Below are 25,057 nucleotides of genomic sequence, written 5' to 3'. Positions count from 1 at the left end.
AGAGAAGAAATTTCTTGCGGCAAGTTGGTATTTTGTTTATAAGAAATCAGAGCTAGTTTTAAATCACTGTTTCCAGTTACGGATTGAAACTATTTGTCTTTTACGTTTAGGAATTTCGGTCAGAAATATTTTTTCCTGTCAAAAAGGTAAATACTGTGTACCAGAATCCAAATCTTTCTTTACTAATATGAAATACATTTATGATTCCAGGTAGTGAGAGTTCACTTATTTTTATTATAAAGCATAAATAGTTATTAACAATAATATATAATGCTAAATTTAAATAAATATGGTAACAATAAACTAGTAGGATAGTGAAGCTATGCTCACATTTCACTGCAACTGATTTTTTAAACACTTACGGTAATTTATCTGTTAACGTCGCTTAATGAGAACGATACTGGTATTTTGTTGCATATGGTGAAATTGTGAATTTTATTAATCTATTCTGCCTCATACACAGCCGTCCTTAATTGGTTGTTATGGACGCTAACTAACGAGCTTCAGGTAACTAGCATAGGAGTAACAGCGACCGAAGCTAAATGCTTAAAATTTCATTTTAGGGAAATCAGTTATAACGCTTAAAACTATTAAGTTATCTAGAGAGACAAATGAGAAACTCCGAACTTAGGCCCTGATAAAACAAAATTTTGTTTTTTGGGTTTACTCTCATTTTCGGAGATAACGTCAATTGGACCTTTCGTAATACTCTGATCAAATTTATCAATAATATGAAATGAGTGTGTGTTTGAACTGTGAGAGGGAAATGAGTATATAGCTTGGATTGTGAAATTAATGTGAAGTTCACCCGTCCTTATAAATAGTGCGTACAAATAAGGAACGTGTTCGTGGTATATTCAGTCATCGACTCAACACCCGCAATGCATCTAGAAGTTTTGACGCAATTCATCATCAACAGATATAATATGTCACCCTATAGCTGCACACATCATACGCATTCGTCACTTCACTTTCATGATGGTTCATATGGTGGGTGGTGGCAGAGCTGTGAGTACAGCTGATACCCATACCGTTAGCAGATAATGACGCACAAGAATTCACATATAGCAGCGTAACATTTGCCATGAGCTGTAACGTTTATAACCAAAAAGTAACAGGGCGTTTGAGAACATTTAGAATTTATGTGCTTGGTTTAAAACTAGGAACGGCCATCGAAAAAAATTGTCTCTTTGAACCACTTCTTTAAACGCCAGTAACGAATTCGCAATTTCCATTTTATTACCATATTAGAGGGAAGAAGTCATAAAATATTGTTGTTCTGCGGAATGGTCGCCGCTTTCATTCAACCTAATCGTTATGGAATTCTGCCTGTAGATTACTTAACGGGAATATATATGTAAATAAACTTGGATGTACGAACCTTTGAAATGGCGGTCGTCTGCCTCCATACGCTGTTATGTTTTAGATTTTCAAAACGTACTTTTTCTTTGAAGTATATATCTATCTGGTTGCGGTAGCTTCAGTGATCCTGTTCACTTTGAATTCCAGTATAATAAATATTACCTTTTTAAATATTCCACATACAAGCATAGAACAGCAGATACACATATGCGATAAGGCATATAAAGGTTGCACTGCCATTGCTGAAAATAAAGCTGTCAGCTTTACTTTAAAGGAATGCCGTTACGTTTAGCAATGGCAGTAGTTCCAGCCTCACTTTTAGCTATTAAAAGTAGAATAATTCCCTGTTACAACCCTCTCCTCCTTTCCGAAAAAAAAGGAGCAGGCAGCTGTGTACATTCTTATATTTTTTCTTTGTATTGTGTATCACCTCATGTTTTGTAAACGTTTTGAAATTACTCTTTTGTATTATTTCTTGAAAATAATTTTAAGATTTTTGTGGTTATACAAAATTATTGTTTCTTTGTATACTTTATCTGCATAAATATACTACTCTTAATCTTATACCAATGCATTGTTTTGTTCCATAAATATATTAACTTCTATAAACTTCCAATTTGTTTTCAACTGGATCTGTCTGGAATTGTTTAAGTACTTACTATCATGTCTAGATTTCATTATTGCCTATACTGTTGAGCAATGTGTTCGCACAGTCTTTATTCTTAAATGTTATTTAATATATGCTGGTTCTTTAATCGTGCACCCTTAATAGCACTGTGTAACAGTATTTTATTGTAGCATTTATATATAATGTTTGAATTCTGTATTATATACATAGTGACCTATATTCTCGTCACTTTAATATCGTTAATTAGTAGTACTGCATTTTGGCTCTCGATAGTATCTGTGTACACTGTATTAACTATACTTGTTTTTCCGTCAGTGCATGCAAATAATGCAATACACTTAATTAGTTTTCTGAATTTAAGGAATGGCCTACTTCCCTGATAAACATCTAACGATTTACTGGCTCGCAAGCTTTCAATACTCCCATATACATACTTGGTTTGCATTCCAAAACTAAGCCAGAACACTTGGCGTATGTCTATATTTATTAGATTGTTATAAGATTATAAGATTGTTGAAGTTATAAGATTATTCCGGTAATGGACCTTTCGGTTTAAAGGCTAACAAACCAACTGGAAGGCTGGCTCATTAACTGTTAAGGAAAAAAAAGAAATTAAATTACATTGTTACTGTCATTTCGAATAAAATCTACAATATATTTATCGGCGTTGTTAGTGATAACATGTCTAAATGTTGCTCAACATTATTTACAATCAGGAATGCATTAAATCAGCTTATTATGTAACCTATTTCAATCTAGTGTATGCATAGTAGCTAGTGCTTTCGATGTAGTGTATGCATAATAATTACAGTGAGTGACGGAGTTTCTGCGTGTTGATTTATAGTGTCAGAACATTCCTATCGAAGATACTTCAAACTTGAAAATGAAAATCAAACTGCTATTCATTAAAGCAAAATCATTGTTAATTTACAAATTTATTATAAAAGAAAGAAGACATGATCATTATTTGAAAGTAATTTTGAAGTAGACAATACTAGAAACAAGTAACCCGGGGATTCGCCTCTGAAAAAAATAGGAGCTGTTATACAGTTCAGTATGGTGTCGAATAGCCTTTGAATGGCAGTTATCTGCATTGACATCAAAGTGTTTGATCCAAAATACATTCATCGATTCTGCTTCACTTCTATGTTGGAATCCCTCTACCGTACCGGCTCATGGAAATACTAGTCTCGCTGAAAGTAGTAAAAAGATGTTTTCAAATGGTAGGTGGTGCAGACAAAGCTTCTATTTAGGCTTTATTGAAAGAGCTGGGCATGGAGGAAAGATATGATATAGCGGGGCATTATACTGCCTGAAACATTTTTCCTGAAAGGCGAGATAACGGAGGCCTCGAGGATATGGCTCAGCCATGAGCATTAAAACTTCTGTAATGTAACCGTGCCGGGTAAACACACCGAATACTCAATCTAGGGATGAACGAGATTTGTGCCCAATGGTACTTTCTACCATTTTCTTTGCATAAACTTAGAGGAACCTGGTCCACTGGAATTGTTAGCATACCGGCCAGATAGTCTCGCTGACGGAATATTCTTACTTTAAAACTGCCTGGATTCCCAGGGTTGAAATGGCAGATAAAGTCATGCATTGCATTCTTTTTCAGAAATCAGAGTTTATCATATCATGTACTGAAACGACGAAGATATCAAGCCTTCAAAGTTCGTTTCCCTCAATACTCCACACACAAATTCCGCCATCTTAGTATCGCATTCTACCAATTGAAGCTGAAAACGGAAGTGAGAATCATCAGAAAAAATGACATCATAGCATTGTTGAGTCCATGTACGTTGTTAATCACACTATTGTAGGAGAAGTTTCCCGTGCTGTAGGCTCAAGGGAATTCAAAGCAATGATGGCCTTGTTGACAATCACCGTCTCTGCAAATTCCATTGCACCGTACATGCGGATAATTACCTGGTGTTATGTAACATATACATTTTGCTGAGACAATATATATAATGTAGCTCTTCAATTCCTAGTAGCGATGCGGACAAAATGCTTGGCTTACCAACAATATTAACTTGAAGGCCGCCGAGAACCTCTGTGTCGCTTTGTATGGCGTGCCTGGACCCATCGAATTCAGATTCTCTTAAGAATTGTTAGATCTCGCCAACGCAAGCCCACCTGCCCAAGTCCAAACAAGCCAGTCATTTTAATATATAAGCATTTTCTAAACTTTTTGCAAATTTCAGAATCAGACTTCTTCATGGTGCAGTATATTTAATAATCAAGTTTAGAAATAAGTGATTTTATGAAATTTAAAAATTATTTTTGATGTATTTATCTGAAACTTAATGTTACATTATTATTTGATATAGTACAGTTATAAAAGCACATAATTCTTATTTTGCATTGTCCTAAATATTTTGCCTATAAATCACTTATTCATTTCCAATAGTATTAGCACTAATGACACATTCAAATGACATACTGCATATCAGTTAAGCTATTAAAGATTCAGAAGACCTCTAATTATTTACTTAGTCAGGAAAGAACATTTCACAGAAAGCCGTAAGAAATTTATTTTCTTAAATGCTAATATTTAAATTTATAGGCAATACATGGTTACTTTTATATCTGCATACCATGTATTTCCATATTTAAATTCATGTCTTAAGAATCTTCCGTACACAAATATTTCAGAATTTACTGTGAGATTACCAAGTTGTACTCCAGGATGGGAAAATTTCATTATTCTGCTTTAGAGCATTAAATTGTAAAATATTACCAAATACACATCAATTTATTTCAATATCAAGGTTTCTTGGGGTATAAAGCTTACCCAAAGAGAAATAGAGTTTTATGTACTTCCAACTCATCCAAAAGTCTTTTGACTAGTTGCTGAGGTCTTTGATAATAGAAATTGAATCGTTTATTTCCTCAAAGAATATATTCTTGTTTGAAAAGATTTAAGTCAATATTTTTGAACATTATCTTTTTTTTAAAAACGAAGTAAAAGAAGGGAATAGGATAGTTATTTCTATTTTACACTTCTTTTTCCTTTTCATCTTCTTACAGTTTTAGGTTTACGCTTAGAAAATACAGTTGAAACGTTATTTTCTTCTAAAAGCAAGCAGCACGAATCGAATAAGAGAAACCGAATTTGGGAAACGACTATAGCTGTGAAGGAAATGTTGACAGGGAGGAAAAATATTAGGCTCCATTTATTGGAATTTTTCTTTTCTTCATGTTTGAAAGCTACAAAGAATGCCGTGAGAAGGTACTTAACTCCTCCAGAATTCTGCCTTTTCTGTGGGCGATATTCCATTTTACCATGTTGTTACCTAGGAGATAACTCGTACGCTAAGTGAAGATCCTTGAAACAAATTGGATTTTTCTTCGAAAGTATAAATGTGTACTTTTTCTTGAACATTATGATTACAGAAAAGTCAGCAACAAGTACGTCTTGTGTTATCAAACAAAGAAATAATGATGTCCTTCTCTTTTGCTGTGTTTTAAGAAAATTCCAATCTCACAATTACGTATTTAAAAACAAAATTGGTTTTATAACTATTTATAGGAAGGTAATAGCAAAATATATTTTAACATTCACAAAGTTCAAAACAACTTTCTTTTTCATTTATTTGCCTTCCATACGAACAGAAGTAAAAATGCAATGATGATGAATTTTATCTAATGATTAAAATTATAGCTTCACGTGCTTATAATTATTGACGCTATTGATATTAGTGTAGATATCATCTATACAGATTAAAAAATACAAGTAATTATATTAGCACAAATCAACCATATGACTAGATTTTTAAAATTTCTGCATTTTCCGAATATTTTATATTTTTCTTATCCAGTTTAAAAAAATCATGAAACCTAGATAATTTTAAATTGTAATCAGTGAAATGTGAGGTGCACAACTACACATCATTATCCACATGTTTGGGAAAGTTAGCTAGAGAATAAGGAATAGGATATTGTGAAAAAGAGAATAGAGAAACTTCCGCAAAGTGCAAATGTACAGACATACATATCTTCTGCAGTTTAAATAAAATAATTAACTAATAGTTTACTAAAGTTACCGTGAAATTGAAAACGGTAGCTAATCAGAACATTTGTTCGAAAATGAGGGTAAATTATTATTGTTGTCAAAATTATTAATCTAATTGCGTAAACCTTTAATAAGATTTCATTTCTATCTGACTACCTTTCTCATAACTGTAACTGAAAGTGTTTAATAACTGTTGCACAAATTAATTTAAATTATTAGTCTGACTACCTTTTTCATAACTGTAACTGAAAGTGTTTAATAACTGTTGCAAAAATTAATTTAAATTATTAGTCAGCTGGGCTGAGTAGCATAATTTATGTTGTTTTTCTTAAAATAAATAAATAAAAATAAAAGAAGAGACATAAACATATTATATGAATTTTATGCGAGACCGTAGGACTTTCAAATTTGACTCATTATGCAAGGAATTCATATCAGAAATTAGATGAGATCTTTAAGAATGTGCTGTTTTACGAATTCGGAAGTGTACATATAACATCAAAGTTAGTCTTGAGCAAAATATTTTTATTTTTCAGATTTATTCTAATAGAATGAAAGGAGAAAGGAAATCTCCAATTGGAGTCGAAGAATGGCATTTAGAATTTTAAGCAACACTCATAGAACAGAAGCTATTAATTTTTAAAGTAGTTCATATGATTAGATCTTAAAATTTCTCCATTTTCTGAACATTTTCGCTTGAATATTTTATATTCTTCTTATTTAGTTTAAGAAATTCCTGAAACCCAGATAATTTTAATTGCACTTTATTTTGTTCAAATAAAAAAAATTAAACTTACTTTGCCACATTGCTCCTAATTTACGTCGCTGGAAACCGAATATCCAGTTACGAGACTTTTATCATATTTTTCCACTTTATAACATTTTCATCAAATTATAACACTTTCATTCTAAAAATGAATTTTTTCCATACTCTCAAAATTTATACCTCTCAGTAACTAAGATGCGTACTTAAAGAAGTCGTAAAGTAGAATAGTTAAAATGTGTATTATTGAAATCGAAGGTTAGAAACTGATAAGTATTAGAAGAATTATTTACTTACATTTTATAATAATTCAGTTACAAATTTTAAAGCCCGTTTTTTTATTCCTTTCATCAATCCTCAAAGAAATTTAAGTACATGGTAATCAGAAATCACCAGCATTATTTCACGTATTTCACTATTAAAATAAAAGTTGCTCTAATTTGAAATGAACTAAACAGTTCATTAATTATAGAGTGTGATTTTTAGTTTAAAATATGCCTCACAAGCTGAAAGTCATCTCGTACAGCATTTCAGAAAGAAGCTTTGTAAACAGAAAAGAAATAATGCGTGATTTTAATATTAATAATACAATAAACTTTAATTTTAACTTTTGCAATTTTTAACCAAATAGCATCGAATTATTGTAAAATTTCTTTCTAGTGTAATTAGCGAAACCTTGTCGAAACATTTCATTCAAATTAAAGCTGTTCCGTACAAGCTGATCTGGAGAAAGTATAGCATTTAATTCCATTCAGAATGAATGTTTAAAATGTATTCTTGTTGATTCAAAATGTATTCTTTCATGTAACATTGAAAGAAAAAGAAAGTATACACATTTATACTTGTAATTATGACTTAGTTACAAAATGTTTACTTTCAATTTTGTCAAATACTATTCATCTTCATGCTAACTCACTGAATGTTTTGTTCACCAGGTGTGTGTGATTATGGCAAAGCCTCGAGGGCTATCTGCCTAAGAGGAGGGATGCCTTCGTGGAGGACGTTCTAAGGGAAACTGGCTCGTATACACGTTACACATGGGGAAAACCACGAAAACGCCCATGCAGCCAGCCTGTTCGCGGGATTCGAACCTCGGACCGAACTACCAGTGTTCAGCGATTTTACCACTCAGCCGCTGGTGGGCTTTGTTCACCACGAGTGGTGCGTCAATGCTTCAAGGCAGTGTGAGGTAAAAACCAGTTCGGACCTCTCTTCCATTTTCTACCTCCGTGGATCTAATAACATAGACAAGTAAGCTGAATCATTCAAAATGTGTTTAGTCATACCTAACACATTTATTACTAATTAGGAGCTAAAGTACAAATAGAAAAGCAAAGTCAAGAATTTGAGAAGATATTTTAATACTTTTTTCTTAAACCCGATTTCGAACGTATTTCATGATATGTCATATCAGTTTTAAATCAAGTCATGAATCAAGGCATGAATAAATGCATTAAATGTTGTTATTTGCGATTCCTATATTTAGGGCGTAAATCTAGACTTCATCTAAGGCGAAATATATTAAGCTATTACAGTAAAGGATGTATGCCTTTGTAGACTTTCTACAAAAAATGCTGGCTCACATTTACTTTACGCATGAAAACGATTCATCAGAACACCCATATAACCAACTGACCACCGAAATTTGAACTAGATTTGAGTTGGCGTTGCACAGCGATCTTATCCAAATCGGCCAACGCTGAGGGGAATCAGTATTTTTTCAACATGTCTTCTAATCCTGGAAAAGGGTGAACACGTTACCCGTCCAAAAGTTTCAAGGCTATTCTCATGTATAATCTAAATGCGGCCTTGTTTCCCTTACAAAAGTCTCGACGAAGGCGTTCTACCTACAGGCAGAAAATTCTTAAATACAAGAACAAAAGATGTATAAAACGGACCTTATTATGAAATACAAATTATTTAGTTACTGTAGCTGCTTTTGAGAATTCTGCAATTAGCAGCACCTGTCAGTGCAGAGAGTTTCTGGTTTCATGTCCTATACAGGCCCACCAGCGGCCGAGCGGTAAAGTCGCTGAACACTGGTAGTTCGGTCCGAGGTTCGAATCCCGCGAACGGGCTGGCTGCATGGGCGTTTTCGTGGTTTTCCCCATGTGTAACGTGTATACGGGCCAGTTTCCCTTAGAAAGTCCTCCACGAAGGCATCCCTCATCTTAGGCAGATAGCCCTCGAGGCTTTGCCATAATCACACACACACTCACAAATCCTATACAGAATCCAAAATAGAATAACTGTTTAATATGTGTTTAATATAATACTTTATTTAAGATATGCTAAGTTATTTGTGAGATGTAAAATAACGTATTTCAAAAATTCTAAGATATATCTCTTAATTTTAGTGTCATCAACAGAAGGGAAAGGTTTAATTTTAATCAAAATGATATTAAGTAAAACTTTCAAATACCTTTATCAAATATTTTTTTATAATCGACTTCGGTTTATTAACCTAAGTATTAAATTTTTTACACAATATTTTGGAAAAAAAAAACATTTGGAATAATTTTTAATACAGGAAAATGTATGATCCCAGAACAACATCATCGGTTTTAGAACTCTCCTGTATTCTTAGCGATGTCTATATAAGGACAAGTGTATTTTGGCATCAAAAAAATAGGCTGTATCAAATATTAAGCTTTTAACCTGTTTTAACTTTATCTACTCATTTATTTATATGGCTGTTTTAAATGGGCAGCCCAGATGAATGCTGTTCGAAGACTACTGGTTGTTTGTGCTAATATTTTAACTTACTTTAAATCTAGTTCGTGAATGACATCTTCTTTTGAGATGTAAATACTTCATTAAAACCTTTAGCAACTATTAAAAAAATTTAGATATATATTTCGTCTTTTATTTTTTAAATATTTTTTGGTGATACATGTTTAATTATGCAGGTTTTGAATGAAAATGGTATTTAATAGTGCAAAATTGGAATGAAGCTGTTGAAAAATTATCTTAGACCGTGATCTGAAGATTTCAGATTGAAATCTCTTTTTTCTCTACCTGAAATAAAATATGATCTAATAAAATAATTTTAAAATGATCTAATAAAATCGATCTTCACGAGAACAATTTGAGAAACTAAAGGTAAGCGCCTTTCTGAGGTGCAGCGCAAAAAATGCAACAGAAAAATCTTTTTTCTCTAAATGTTGTCAAAAACTGATCACCTGTTTCAGAGAGACGATTTTCAAATTCCATCAGCAAGGTAAAATTTCCTAATCGAAAATTCATAAAGCAGCTCAAGAGGGAAAGCTACACGGTTATATATATAAAAAAGAAAGATTAAAAAAAATGCACGCATAACGAAATAAAGAAAATTTCCGTGTTCTCAAAAATAATGCATTCAGAAGCACCTGCCGTTGCCACCGGCTCTAAAATAATATCCGCTATCGGTTGGATTTATTGATTTATGTAAAAGAAACAGAAAATGGCGGGCTTTATTCAATCCAACCGCACTTCGCGAGCTGTGAAATTCATGCGATATACCTCTCCGCTGCCCCTTCCCACAGCTCGAATACTTTCTCCTGGAATTTTTTTTCTTCTTTCTTTTAACTCAGTTGTTGTTTTGTTTACTTGCGATAAAAATTCGAACACTTTCTATAGTGTCTGCGGTTAGAAAGAATTTTGAGGTTATAAAGATGGAGTTCAAAACAGCCTGCAGCGACTTTGCACAGTGGATGTAATTTGCGAAATCGTGTCGTATTCGATTCTTTTGCTTTTTGGGGACACACTCTTTCCTGTAATGGATAATGCAAAGATTTCCTTTTCAGGATGTTTATATTATGCTTTTATTTGCTTCAACCGTTACTGCAGAGTTTTTTCGTATTATTTCTTTTGCACTGATTGATGCATTATTTCTTTTGTATTGATGATTTTCTTTTGTATTGACACTAAAACTATGTTTAAAATGTAGAGAAAACTTTAGTTTATGGTTTCAGCCCAAACGATCTATCAGTATAGAATCACGATTTATCGTGTGTTCACTTTAAATGTCCTCCATTGTAAATATGTTGTTTCACTTTTCATTCGAGTCTGTTGCATTCGATAAAATGTAAGATATTTATCATTTAAATTGAATTTGTCAGTTATTCATTAACAAACAAAGGTATTTAAAAGCAGTACAGGCTCTTTTTAAGAATATATATACATTATTATTATATATATATGTGTGTGTGTGTGTTCTGTAGATGAAGAAACCAATGGCTTATTAGTCACGATCGAGATATTTTACAAGGACATAACTCCCACACGAATACGATGCGTAATAGATGGATGGAAACCGCAATCACCCCATACCATTCTTTAATTTGTTCCTCCATATCGTTAACGTTTGGCATGTTCCCCTTGGTGAGAAAAGCACGAATGAAGAATAAGTTGAACAGCAGTGTCATGAGGAGAAGCAAATACGGGTATTGCAGTTATGACAACACGCATGGCTGCGTAAATGAGAGAATGTACTAAAGATCTTGAAGTTCTATCTTAATGTAACAGACTATAACTGAATGAGTTGACTGTGACAGCAAGCCTCGCAGTTTTTGCCTAGATTTTGCATTATACCTCGCGGAAGCAATGATTTGTACAAATATCTTATTTGACCGGTTTTGGGCTTTCATTGGATGGAGACAGGCAAGAGAGGCATCGCTTCTGGGAACCTTTTTTTTGCGTAGCCGTTTCGAAAGAAAGTTCTTCGTACGTTATTCATGAAAAGAATTCGTTAGACGTCTGCAAATTAATATAATCTATAAAGCCATCCTTCATAAAACTCCAATTTACAAACACGTTTTCGCGCCATTTTTGTTTTTATGTTCAGACACGAGGCATTTGACTGTGCAGCGACACTCGATAATTTAACATTCGCTCGTTATTTATTCATGTAAAATTCTAGTTGAAATTCCGTACGCCAAATGCCCAAAAAGCAATTATTCGCGAGAATGTATCTAGATGACCATTTGTCTCAGCATTAGGATTGACAGCGACGAACTCGTAAGAACCAATCATGTGATGTATGATTAAGACCCAGGTTTTTTTTTTAAATCTGTGTGATGACTACCAGTTACTACAAATACAGTTAGTTAGTAAAATTTGATTCACATGTGAACGCTGTTAGTTTCTTGGCAATATATAGTAAGGTAAATAAGTAATCCATATCATTTGGATTATTGCGAACGGAATGCAGCTACGGTTTACTTAATAATTATATCCAATATCTGATAATTTTCGCTCTCCAATTATTCATTTATTATATTTTATTATTTTACTTGTACTACACTACTCAGAAAAGCGTCCAAGGGAAAAAACACCTTCTAATTCCTTAAAACTTCGCAGTTAAGTACCTGTATTTCTTTTTGTTACTTGGCAACAATTTTTGCTTTGCAAATTAATTAATATTCCTGAATGATTCATTCCGAATCGAGTTAGAACAGTAACAAGAAATATTCTTAAGTAACTTACTAGAGTAAGTATTGCTAGAAATAATCTGTCAGTGTTTTTTATTAAAAACAAAAGTTTTAATGAAAAATACACTAGGTAAAAAATTCTAACTTACGTATTATTTAATTAAACACAAAAATTAATAACCTTTTTTAAACTACTACAATAGTCCTAATCATACATGTCTAAAACTAAATTCGTAGGCTTAACAATTACGAGAAATAAATCTAAATAACCAGAAAAAATATGTAAACGGAGAGAATGTAATTGTTCTAGCAAATGTAATTTTTATGTTTTTTATTTTTAGTCACCACTTACGACCGACAAGTTTGAGGTAACTCAAAAAAAGTATTATTATTGTTTTTCAAATTTTAGTGCTTTTATCTAAAATCATGTCATTTACATTGTTTTTATGCATATATAATATAAATTTTGATATCTTGAGATTAGGAAAACAACTCTATAGATATATGCGATGACATAACGGAGAATAAAATCTTTCATACGTGGCCGTTGATTGTGAACATAAATAGATTCATACATCGTCATTTATGGGTGTGATATGCACCACATATTTCTTTAATACACATATATTAGTGAAGCAGTCGGCGTTGCCCGAGCTTCACACAGAGTGAAGAGGGTTCATTCGGGGCTATGAATGCAGTTTTTCGAAATTGAGGTAGACAGCGAATTTTCTTTTAGTTTACTTCGATCTGAATTGTGTAAAACATTACTAAGCATGAGTAAAACTGTAGAACAGTGTAGAACTAACCTGATGCTACGTTAAAGATTTCAGTAAAAACTGGCATTTGATTTGTTACCGGTTATATCTTTCGGAAATGAGCTCGTGGAAAATCACTACCCGTTTTGACAGATTTCTTCAGCGTTTTTGAAATATCCATAGATATTTCAAAATAGATGATAGATATAGAAACTGATAGGGCAAGCACTTAAATTTTGCTTTAATGATTCTACGCTGTTTGTGCAAAATTACTTCAAGAATCAGAATAAATCTGTAATTATGTATGAATTACACACAGATAAGTACAAACGATTAGTTTATATGCGTAGATAATCTAGTTTAATTTCACAAATTCAATTAGCGATCAATAATAATTGAAATGAATCTGTGTTTATTGCTTTTCAGTCACTCAGTTTTTAATTAATAACAGGATAAGCTTAAAAGAAAAACTGAAAATTTGATGATTAAATACTGCTACTTGGAAGAAAAATATTTTGATTCGGGTAGTGGCAACCCATTCTTTTAAATCTCTGAGTTTGTTTATTAAATTTGAAAGACAAATATATGACAAGTGGTAACACATTTATTTTATATTACTGAGCTTTCTGAGCAAATTTGAAGCATTATCTTACTCTTAAATAATCTTTGTTTTCGAAAATAGTGGTGGACTTCAGTATTGACATACAGCCAACTCGTAACATAATTTATAACTTGCATAAATGAATAAGGATAGATATTTCTAATTTAATGAACTTTTTTAAATTATTTTTAGATTATGCAGTAATAAAAGTGAATAAAAAATTAGTAACGTGTTTTCAGCGTTTGAAAACTCATAAATTATATATGTGAGAAGTCGTACAAAGTTAAAAATACCAAATTTTGAAACTAAATATTTTGAATCATTTTTAAGAACTTATAAAAAAATGCTGGATTTATTAATTTTCATAAGATTGATTTTTTAAATTTAAAAATGCTACATCTTGAACGTATGTATCATTTACAACAGTTTTGTAATGGGAAGTATATGTGGTATATTACACATGGTTGTGAAATTAAATTCCACATGGGGACTTTTATGGGCACGTTGTACAAGAAATATCTAAACGAATTTTCATAATTTTGCTTCTTGCGTTCTTTCCTTTTTGCTGCTAAACCTTCTTTATTATCGTCCTTCAATAAATCTTTCTTTAATTTTCCTGCTTATATTTTTTTTTACAATTTTTCTACTTATTTTTCTTACTTTTTTATCTTATCTCATAATTTTTCTGCTTTTCTCATATAATTTTTCTGTATCATGATTTTTCTTCTCATCTCTAGCAATGTATTCTTAGTCCAACTTTATTCTTCGGCATTATTTATTTATTTTAGGGCTAACAAAACCAATACGTCGCTCCCACAATCTCTCCCTGTCGGTTCCTATACAGGATATAACTGTATTATTACAGTAAACTAGTGCACCAGTAAATTACCAGTAAACTCGTTCACACGCACTTGTGACATCAGCTAAATATTGTGCATATTTGCCTAGCTTTGAGACTCTATTGTAGCTCAACCATTTTAAAATTTTCTTTTTTATGTGTGTGTGTATGTTCTGTAATGTTCTCCTATAACTATCAAATAAGCCATAAACGAAAACTATACCTTTTGGGAATGTTGCGTCTTAATGTTTTTTTTGTCACTGAGGAACGTAGTCTTACCTTAAAATAAGCACAACGAGGCTGATCGAAATTTCGATTCCAAGACATGGTCAGACAAAGAGAAAAACTAAACAAAATCAAGCAGAGTAAAATTAGATCTGTTGCAATCAAATAAACAAGCTATATATGAATCAAAATATTTTTCTAGTAAAAAATTTAATAATTTTCCCAAATAATAAAATTTATCCTAAAATATATATACTCGCGCATTTGCTACACTGTATATTTTAAACCTTTTTTCTAAAGTTGTTTACAGTTTCGTTATGCCTTCCACGTAGAAGAAAGTGATGATGATGTATGCTTCTGGAAACCGCCATTTTTCTGACATATATTATTGATTTGTTTTTGTCGATGAGTAGGAAAAGAAGCCGTGTGTGAAAAATTTTAGATTTGAATATATTATGGTTGAAATACAATACGCGCATTTTCTAGCTATTTTTATTGCTTACGATACGATTTTATCTTCATTTGCATGTGAACTCGAATACATAAATGGGCCGCATGCTCTACCAGTAATGAATAATTTAATATTTGAATACGGTTTTTACAAGAAAGGTAGTGATTTTGAAATAATTATATATCAGGAACTGAAAAGCTTCCCAAATCTCGTTTGATTATATATATATATATATATACAAAAATTAATTAATAAGGAAATTCACATTACATGTCCAGTTGTGTTTGAAAATTACATGTAATTTTATAAGAATTACAAGTAAAATTGTTGTATTTTTCTTCGAAATATAGCGCGAAACAAACCTTAAGAGAATGCCTTAAGAGAATGCTAAACAGGAAGAGGTAACAACACTTTTAAAGGACATGCAAAGAAAGCGATGTCATCGGCCTTCAGCAAAAGCATGGGCAGCACCTATCAAATTCTTCAGATAGAAAGACGGTTTTGGCAATTTATTTTGTCGCCAAAATTTGCGACCATTTAGTGACATTTTTATCTGGTCTCTGTATAATCGTAATACGTATAGAAATTGAAAAAAATATAATTGACCACTACATTAACTGTAACCGTAATTCCATCCTCTTATTGCTCAGCAGTAATTTCGAGAAGCAGAAAGTGCTAGAAATATCTCGCTGCCGGTTGAAAACTACTTAAGGCCGAAGAGAGAGCAACTGCTCTCAGTTGTTTAGTTAGCTGCTGTTGTTATTGTTGAGAGTTCAGCATGAGATAGGATTTGCTTTCTCTTTAGATGCACTTTGCATTGCTTTCTGTTTAACGTTGTTAGTAGTTTGAAGTTTTTAATCCATTAAATAATATTTCTCTTTTTAGGAGCAAACTGTTCAAATTATACACTTTACTTAAGCTATTTAAATAAATTAGCTTATATTTCGAACAAAGTATGAAGAGAAGGGCAGTATCATTAGATAAGTTTTTAATTTATTTAGTAGTGAGGAATGCACTTAAAAATCAGTCTTCAAGAAAATCGGTATCATCGTTGCAATATATTTGTAAGAACAACAATTATAAATTTTCTAGCAAATTTCAGCATCCGTTTGCTAGTGTGGTTGTTACTGACGTTTGCTACTAGCTCTAAAATTTCGCCTTGAAAAGAATGCAACTAATTTAATTAGAGGGGAAAAAACTTTGTTTGATCTAGATTTGGAATAAAACTCCGATTAGAGAGTAATTAAACACATATCCTCCATTTCTCCTTAGGTGGCTGCAGGACACGAAACACGGGTTCCTGGGCCGGAGCCCTATCCTAGGCTAACAAGATATGTGATTAGCGTAGAATGAAAAAATAACGTAAAAGATAGCTTCTATTTCAGGAACAAAAGCATTGTTACAAAAATGAGAGGAGCTCAGGTGTTTAATATCAAAAGCAATAGATGGAGTAAAGCCAATGCATCGCCATCTGTCTAGGAAAACAGAAAGGAAATATGAAGCATAAATGTAATATTATAATTCTTCAATCGTTAGGAAGAAGGGGATTGGAATTTAAAAAGAAAGTTTTGTGATTGAAAATTCTCAACCTGTTCCAGTACACTAATTAAAGAAGTTTCAATGGATAATTTGCGCTGAACTAATCTTAAATTTTTGGTGCCCAACTATGGTTATTTACTGAAAACCTGGTTTATTTCTCTTTTCGAGCATAATATTCGTGTTCCTTGACTCTAAATTTTAAGGCTATTTCTTTTTTCCGATATATGTCAAACCGCTTTGACAAGATCCCATATAAATTACTGACGAATTAAATTTAAAATTACTATTTTTTAATATCAATGAAAATGCATAAGAATTATGTCACGAAAAGAAGTTTCATCATTGTCAGTTTTTCTTGAATATTAACTAGCCAAAAAATAATCCTTTTTCAGGTGCATAAAATTATTATAAGCTTTCCATAGACCTCAAAGTATATTCGTTTTTCTGAAGATATCAAACGAAGCGCATGCGCGGGATAAACTGCATTTTATCGTACGAAATAACATTCGCTGCGATCGGAATGCATTACACCTTTTCATATGAAATCAACGCTAAAAAATGCTGACTTTTGGTAATTACCAGTGTTCGTAATGGCATGCGTTTCTTACATCTATTAATAACAAAACTATTTAAATGTTTTTGCAACACTTAGTATATTATCAAGAAATTAATACCTAGTTTCCTATGCAGTTCTCTGCTCTAATGGTAATTTATAGGGAATTCAACATGCATGTATCATGTTGAAAGACGGTGTTTACAAGTAGATTTTTTTTCTTAACGTATATTGAGATGCTCCAATAAACTACTTATCCTTCCTTTCAAAGCGAATGTTTCAATTAAAAATCTTAGGTTAAACTTAAAAGCCTTGCGTAAATTTTTAATGCTTGCTAATGACTTCGTTTTGTTGATGACTACCATTAACAGTGAAAAGATACGGTGTTTAAAAATGTTTAAAAGAACCGAAACATGTTATTCTTTTTTGAAAACGACTTGATCCAAAACTCCTTTGAAAGGCAAAGTGCGATACTTCTTAAGGTATGGGAGATTATTATAAACTAAACTCTTAGTGTCAAAAGAAAGTTTTCTATCAAACGTTTCACATATACCTATTTATTCTGCATATTTAAGAGTCAGCAAATATATTCGAAACGCTTTTAAATTTTTAATTAGCTATTTTGCTAATATTTAATTTATTAGAAGCTATTCAAATTTGTCTATATAAAGAGAGTCCTCTTTACTTTATAACGAAAATGTGTTTTAAGAAAGTTTAATAGAAACTTTCAGAAATCATGTTTAAATACATTTTCTCCTTTTTTCCTCCGGGATAATGGAAACATATAATCACACATATAAACTGGACTTATTATCAAAGAATTCCAGCCTTTGCTCTCATTCTAAAATTCCAAGAAAGCAAACGAGATATAACTTTAACTAATAGTTTATTATCACTACGACTTGCTGGTTTAACAAAAACTACTATATAGTTAATTTCAGGAATCTCAGATACACAAATGCTTAAATATGTGCACCACAGAAGACAGACTTATTGTATTAATAATCTCGCTCCAGTTACCCGTTACTTTTAGAAATAAACGGTAGAAAGTGCAAGCACTTCACTCACCAAATCAGATCGAAGACAGGTGGATGGATCACGAAATTAAACTGTTATGCGTTACTAAGGATCTCGTTTCGCTGTGCACTTCCACATAATTTGCATTCTGGAGAACACCAACTGAAGAAACAGAAGTTACCGGAAAAAATTAACTTAAAAGTAACGTATTGTCTAAAATAAATGGCCATATATTGACGAAGAATTTCTCTCTTTTTAACCGAAAGCGCAACCAAAGATACAGGTATATTTTGCGGATTCACATATATTTGTATTTTGTCATACAGCAAAAAAAAAAAGCTTTCTTCCCCTGTTACTCCAGTTTTAAGAAGTGTTTAGAAACAAATACGTTATATACATATTTGAAAGCTGTTTTTAATTAGTTGGATATTTGGGTACAAATATCTAACTGATTTGAGTTACGTTGGTCTAGCTGATTGATTGATACTGATCAAATATCTAAGTGATCTGAATTAACTGATTTGAGCTATAAGCGATCGTAGGAGCATAAGGGTATATGTTATTAAGAATGGAATGAAAGGAAATTTTAAAGTCTAAAATTCAAGATTTGCGATACAAGATAAATTTTAGAATCTAAAATACAAAATGAATTTGCGCCTGGTTGGACACACATTTTCTGTCTAACTTTTGTTTCCGTGAATTTATTGTTCCTATTAATGAAGAACGCTTATTTATTAATTTCAATTCCAGTTATACAAAATAAAACTAGAAAATTAATATAAAGTCACTGCTAGTTAAGATGTTTTGACATCTCATTCCATCATCAGTGTATAGAATATTCCGCATTTTTAGCGATTACTTTGAATAGTTGAAATGGATACATATTTTAGGAACAAACTACTGGTGTCCTTTGAGTTAAAATGAGAAAAAGTTTCAATGACAAAAATATGCAGTAATTGAATAGAGAATTTTTACGTATTCTAGAAGAAAGTTACTTGAATGGTTGACTTAATCGCTTTTGTTAATTTTTGTGTTAAAAATGCAATAATAGCTCATTTTATAAAAAAAAATTGTGATTGTATGGAATAGTATAAGAAGTTTCATTTACGGCTGAAAAAGATCTCATTGCACGATATCATTTCAAGTCGAAGAGAAACACACGGATGTAAAATTTAAAATTAGAAGCAACATTGGGCTGGTATTTTGAATAAAACTCTGTCTGGTAAACAGACATATTTCCCAATCCTTCAGGATGATGGAAACATTTTTGCTCTTGAAAAACTAATGTCTTATCTCCCTCGAACTAGGTACAATTTCATTCAAAAACTACGCACGTCTAAATTTTACGTTTTTTAATAAATTTGAAAGATATGATCTTTTGTACATTTTTTGTAGCAATTAGAGTAATATTTTTAATAAAAAGCTTTACACCTTCTCTTTAAAATACTTTACTAACTATGTTAAACAAATGAAAGGACAGATCGCTACGTTTATATGATAGTTACGCATTTACAGTCATGTAGAAAATTCTTGATCAGTAACATAAACAACGTAAGACGAAGTTTGAGAATATTGTGTTATTAAATAATTAGAAAAAGAGATGCAAATGTTTCGAGGTTTATTTAAAATTATACATATGATTTATCAGTTAAAGCAGGGAAGAATAAAATTAAATAATCGTCATTTGAAGTAAGAGACAGAGAATAGTTTCACTAAATTAACAATAACTTTGCATCCACAAAATGAAATCGCCAGCCAATCTGCCGCAAACAAATCGCATATTTATATACACATATATCTAAAGGAGCAGTACCTCTTTTACTACGGATTGCGAAGCTGTCTACTTATTTAAACTCTTAGCATTTTCAATACTAAGAGAAAATTGCAGACAAACATAGAAGTATTCTTGGTCAAAATAAGTAAATACAGATGTTACTAAACCAAATAAATATAATATGCAATTCTTCTAAATATACGCAGCCCTTATACGTTATTTGCCGCTTCTCCTTGTTCATAGGATATAATAAAATTTAGAAACTTTTCATCCGTCTAATAAAACATAATTTATTATGCTTGCATATATATATTCTAGCTTCCTAACGTTAAACACGCCAGAGTAAATTCGACAAAAATGGAACCATTTCGCCGTCGGGATGTTTTGCCGTCGGGACATTTCTCTGTCAAGACATATTTCTTTTACATGACTGTATTATATCTTGCCGCATTTATTTATTTAGTTTAATAATTATGTTTACCTTTGTATTGATTTATGTTTACCTCGTATTTAATAATTATGTTTACCTCGTATTTATTTAGTTTAATAATTATGTTTACCTTTTGTATGCTTAATAAAGGTTGCTTGTAATATATATAGTTAGTATGAGAAAAGCGGTACAAGTATGAAAAAAGCGGTAAATTCACATTTTTATGAAATCTGAATAGGAAACGGAATTACTCTGGAATCTTGTCAGCACATTACTGTTTTAAAATTATTATGTCATGTAACTATGTATTTGTATAAAATTTTACAAAACGCATCTTATACAATAATTTATATAAAATGTTTGTTAAATTAAATTTTTAAACTCAATAGAATTATGAAACTAAATCAACTTAATATAATACGGCAAGATGTAATACAGTCGTGTAAAGAAACATATATCTTGACGGCGAAACGTCTCGACGGCGGAACGGCCACATCGAAACGGCCACGACGAAATGGCCACGGCGAATTCAAAAAATAATGCTTTGATTAACACCAAATTGGACATTAAGATAGCAAGTGAGTTTGTGCGTGAAAGGAAGTTTTCGTTATGTACAAAATGATGACGTAACATATAGATTGTTAACAAACTGATGTTTAAAGCTAAAAACTAACAAACAAAACTTACGTTAATAAAATACGTTAGTACTTTCGGATTTTCACACAAAAGCGACTTTACGGCGATTTCAGTAAGGTGATCAACCAATAGCACAGTTGATAGCGATGACCATTTCTCTATTAGGGTACTTTCACGTATTTAAGACTTGCTGGAGTATGTAAACGAGCAGAAACAAAACACCCAGGGGCATCCCAAAGATATTCAGTGGGATTAAGGTTCTTGGGTACTTTTGTTGCAAATACGATCATCAATAAATTATCATTCAGGACTGTTCCTTAAGCAAAAACAGGTGAGAACTTAAGATGATTGTTTTCATTTTTAAATCTAAGAAATTTGTATTTAGTATTTTTCTTGTTCAATTGCTTCTTGTTGCTATAGCTAAAATACATGTCGTTAATCAAAACAAAAACGTTGGTTATAAGCGAATAATAAAATAGTCAAACTAAATCATTTTTGTTTATACTAAAACATTTATACACTGTGTAATATTTCAGAAAACTTTGGAAATAATTTCATCTTGATATTTAAAGTAACTTCGTAGACACCCTATGCTATTTATGTACTGTAAACAGCTAAATAAATTTATGTTGCAGTTAAATTTGGGAAAATAATATGCTACTTCAAGTTCAAAGCAGTAAAAATTAGAAACCTTCTGAGTTATTCCGATGCTTGATATTGAAATGGTGAATTTGAAATATACACTTTTATGACTTCCCATTTAGATAGCGTATTTTTGTTTTCGAATTCAAAAACTGACCATAAACCAAAATAAATGCTCAAAAGTCAATCTTGGAACTCTACACCAAAAAGAAACAAAAAGCATTTTCTTACCTGATATGCCTTCATACGTCCACCATTCTTCCCAGCTACCATCAGTACCTGGAAAAAAGACAGATCAGTATTTTAAGTGCGTTTAATATAATAATTCATCAAATAAAGGTATTAGTTTATCAAAATGCTACTCAAAAGTAAACTATTTCAAATATCCTACAAAATTTAAAAACCTGGAACATATTTGTTTCAATAATAAATTATATTAACAAAATGTTACAAAAATAAATGAACATTAATTTTTGATGTGTTTCTACAAATTTTTGAAAATAAAATTACTAGAAGCACCAGATTTATTGCATTAGTAGCAGTAGATTTTAAAATACTTCAAAATGCCGTATGTTTTCATAATACTTATTTATTCAGTTTTTTTCAACTATTTATGCTTACAAATTCATTTTTAAAGACTGTGTGATAACAATACTACATATGTCATTGGTTATATAGAAGATATACTTGACAGAGGTTTCTCTTGTGTATACTGTCCGAGTCACTTGTTACTCTCTTGAAATAGATTTACAATAATTTAGAAGTATGAAAGAAATTATGTATTCTTATGTATAGATGGCTGAAAATTCAAGCAGGAATTTTCAAACCTGTATCAAAAATAAATACATAAACTCTATGATATGATTCTTTCAGTTTTTTTTATTTCAAATTCAGTTTAATACGGAAGTTCCTTATTAAACAGTAGTTCAAAAAGTAAATAATTTTTTAAACTAAGTTTCATATTAACTTGAGGATCTATGAAATACAATTTTTAAAAGGTATGGTCTGAAAGATTAATATTTTATAGAAATATAATTTATTCTCTAAATTATAGAAACTAGTTGAAATTACAACATATCAGCTCCATGTACTGAAGATTTTACTAATTTAATAGTAAATTTATTTATGACTAATGATAATGTAAGGACCATTTTATCAAAGAGCTATATCTTGTATTAAATAGTTGTTAAAATTTCTATTTAAGTCTATCAAAAAAAAAAAAAAAGAATTGAATGAATTTAAATTATAAACGGAAAGCTACGTTTAGAGAGAGAGCTTTTGTAACTTAGCATGAGGCAGCACTGATACAATGATTCACTCTGCTGCGAGTGTGCTGCGCTAACTGCAAATGAGTTCTTTTAATTTTTTGTACATGAGAAGGCACAGGAGCCATTAATATAGGATTCAAAATAATATTTTTTTATATTTGATTTCAAATAATTGAACTACTGTTGCATTCTCAATCTGCAAGCAACAGAATTTAAATGTTTGTTATTCTTTTTATCTAGCTAACTTTAACTGAAGTATGAATGAATATTTTAATTACTTTTAAATAACTTTATGCTGTAGTATGAATGAATATTTTAATTGCTTTTATACAAATCCGAAACTGTGTGTTTCCAACCTATTTATTGCTGCTCTTCGCCATAATAGCTTGCTTCTCAAATTTTTAATATTCTCTACACATTTGTGTAATAACCATCGAATGTACAAGTAGTTTCTGTTTACAAATAATAAATTTAAGCAAATAATATTGCAACTTTTGTTCTTTATATACCATTTCAATGTTATTGGAGTGTAGCATATTTTCTAAATAATGTGCATTCTTAGTTTAAAAATATTAATTTTAAAAGAGAAAAATATGTTTTAACCGAAAAAGAGTTTACCTATTCTTATTTATTTACTACGTTATAGTAAATTTTATTTTAAACGTACAGTTTTAGTAATAAACAGTTTGGAACATATCGGAAAACGTAGAAATTATATTTATTAATAAAACAAAACCAGCCGAAGAATATTTTAATTGTTTGTGTTTTACTTCCATTTAAAACTTTCATTTACACTTATTTTATTAAATTTTGAACTTCTGACCATGAAATGTAGTAAAAATCGCAAAATTAATTCTTTTAAAATTATGGAATAAATTTATTACCCCTAGACTAAAAAATTTAGGAATAAATTTATTACTCGAAGGCTAATTAAAAATTTTAAACTCCCTGCATAAGCTTTTTAAAGAAACAGCAAAATATACATACGTAAAATTATATAAGGTTGTATACTCAATTAGCTCTTTTGTTGAAAGATAATTATTTTTTAATCTTCGAATCTTTGTTGCAAGTCCTTGACCTTATCAGCCTGATGCAGAATTCAATAGCTTTTTAAATAAATAGTAGAATTTTTGGATAATGTATAAGTTCATCCTAATTTACATTCTTATATATTATTTTAAATTTAATCGAGCATTTATTTAGAAACAATTTTGATTAATAGACAGTTGGTAGTTTGACAATCGAATGTTGCATTTACAAAGATATGTAAGTATTACGAAATTCTGCATACTCAAGAGAATTTCCTTTTTAAGAAAATTCTTAATATTTAATGATATTCTAATTACAAAACTGATATACTCTCATGAAAAGTTTCTAAATACCTGGACCTGAAAATATTACATATAACTTTACATGTGGTTAACAGACATCACATACCGCTGAAAAACTTCATGCTGTTTTAAGCAAATCATCGTCATTTTATTTATAAAATGTGCACAAATTTTTCACATTTTATTGTAAAAGAAATATTAATAATCTTAGCTATACATTTCCGGACGCAGACATCATTTTTTCATTTCTTTCGAGTGCTCAAATTTTCTTTCAAAGAATAACAGAATTAAATTCACAGTCATCCTTGATGAACAACCATAATAAATAAATAAATTAATTAATTAAAAAAATGATAATAAGGCTGGCTCTCTAGAAGCCACGTGGAACAGAAAAATTGACTTGTTGCTTAATTCTTAACATCAAGAACAACCTCCTAATTTGTGCTTTACTGATTAAGACGAGTTTGATTGTTATTATAATACTTGTTTTCCCTGGTTGCTTTCTTTCAGAGATCTGTCTTATAATTCTTCTTGATATTACTTAGAAGAACTTCTTTTTTATCTAGAATTTTAGACTTCCTCAGTTTTGAAGGACGATCCATATTTATGGCCCCATTTTTCTTTTACGTAGTTCTGCCAATACTGATATTAGACCAATACTTTATTTTCCCTTAGCTTTTAGCTGTAATCTCTGATTTTTAAAAATATTTTCACCTTCCTCAATGCTTTCAGAGAACGAGCTCCCTTAAATCTTAAAAGATTAGTCCACGTAGTTATTGTTTTCGTCTTACTATCGAAGCCAAACCCTGCGA

General features: G+C 31.0%; 1 protein-coding gene across 1 annotated transcript in view; it reads right to left on the bottom strand.

Moving 5' to 3' along the window:
- The window catches only part of LOC118186526 (carbonic anhydrase-related protein 10-like), an 850,161-nt gene that overhangs the window by 692,890 nt on the left and 132,214 nt on the right, over positions 1 to 25,057 (bottom strand). Inside the window, exon 2 of the mRNA XM_085820883.1 lies at positions 21,878 to 21,925. Within this exon, the coding sequence (XP_085677009.1) occupies positions 21,878 to 21,925 (48 nt within the window). The remainder of the gene's footprint in view (positions 1 to 21,877; positions 21,926 to 25,057) is intronic.

This window comes from Stegodyphus dumicola, chromosome 7, assembly GCF_044657685.1.
Source record: "Stegodyphus dumicola isolate Sdum_Otavi_A_Nest chromosome 7, ASM4465768v1".
In the NCBI taxonomy this organism is placed as follows: Eukaryota; Metazoa; Arthropoda; class Arachnida; order Araneae; family Eresidae; genus Stegodyphus; species Stegodyphus dumicola.
This window is presented reverse-complemented; position numbering and strand designations above follow the sequence as displayed.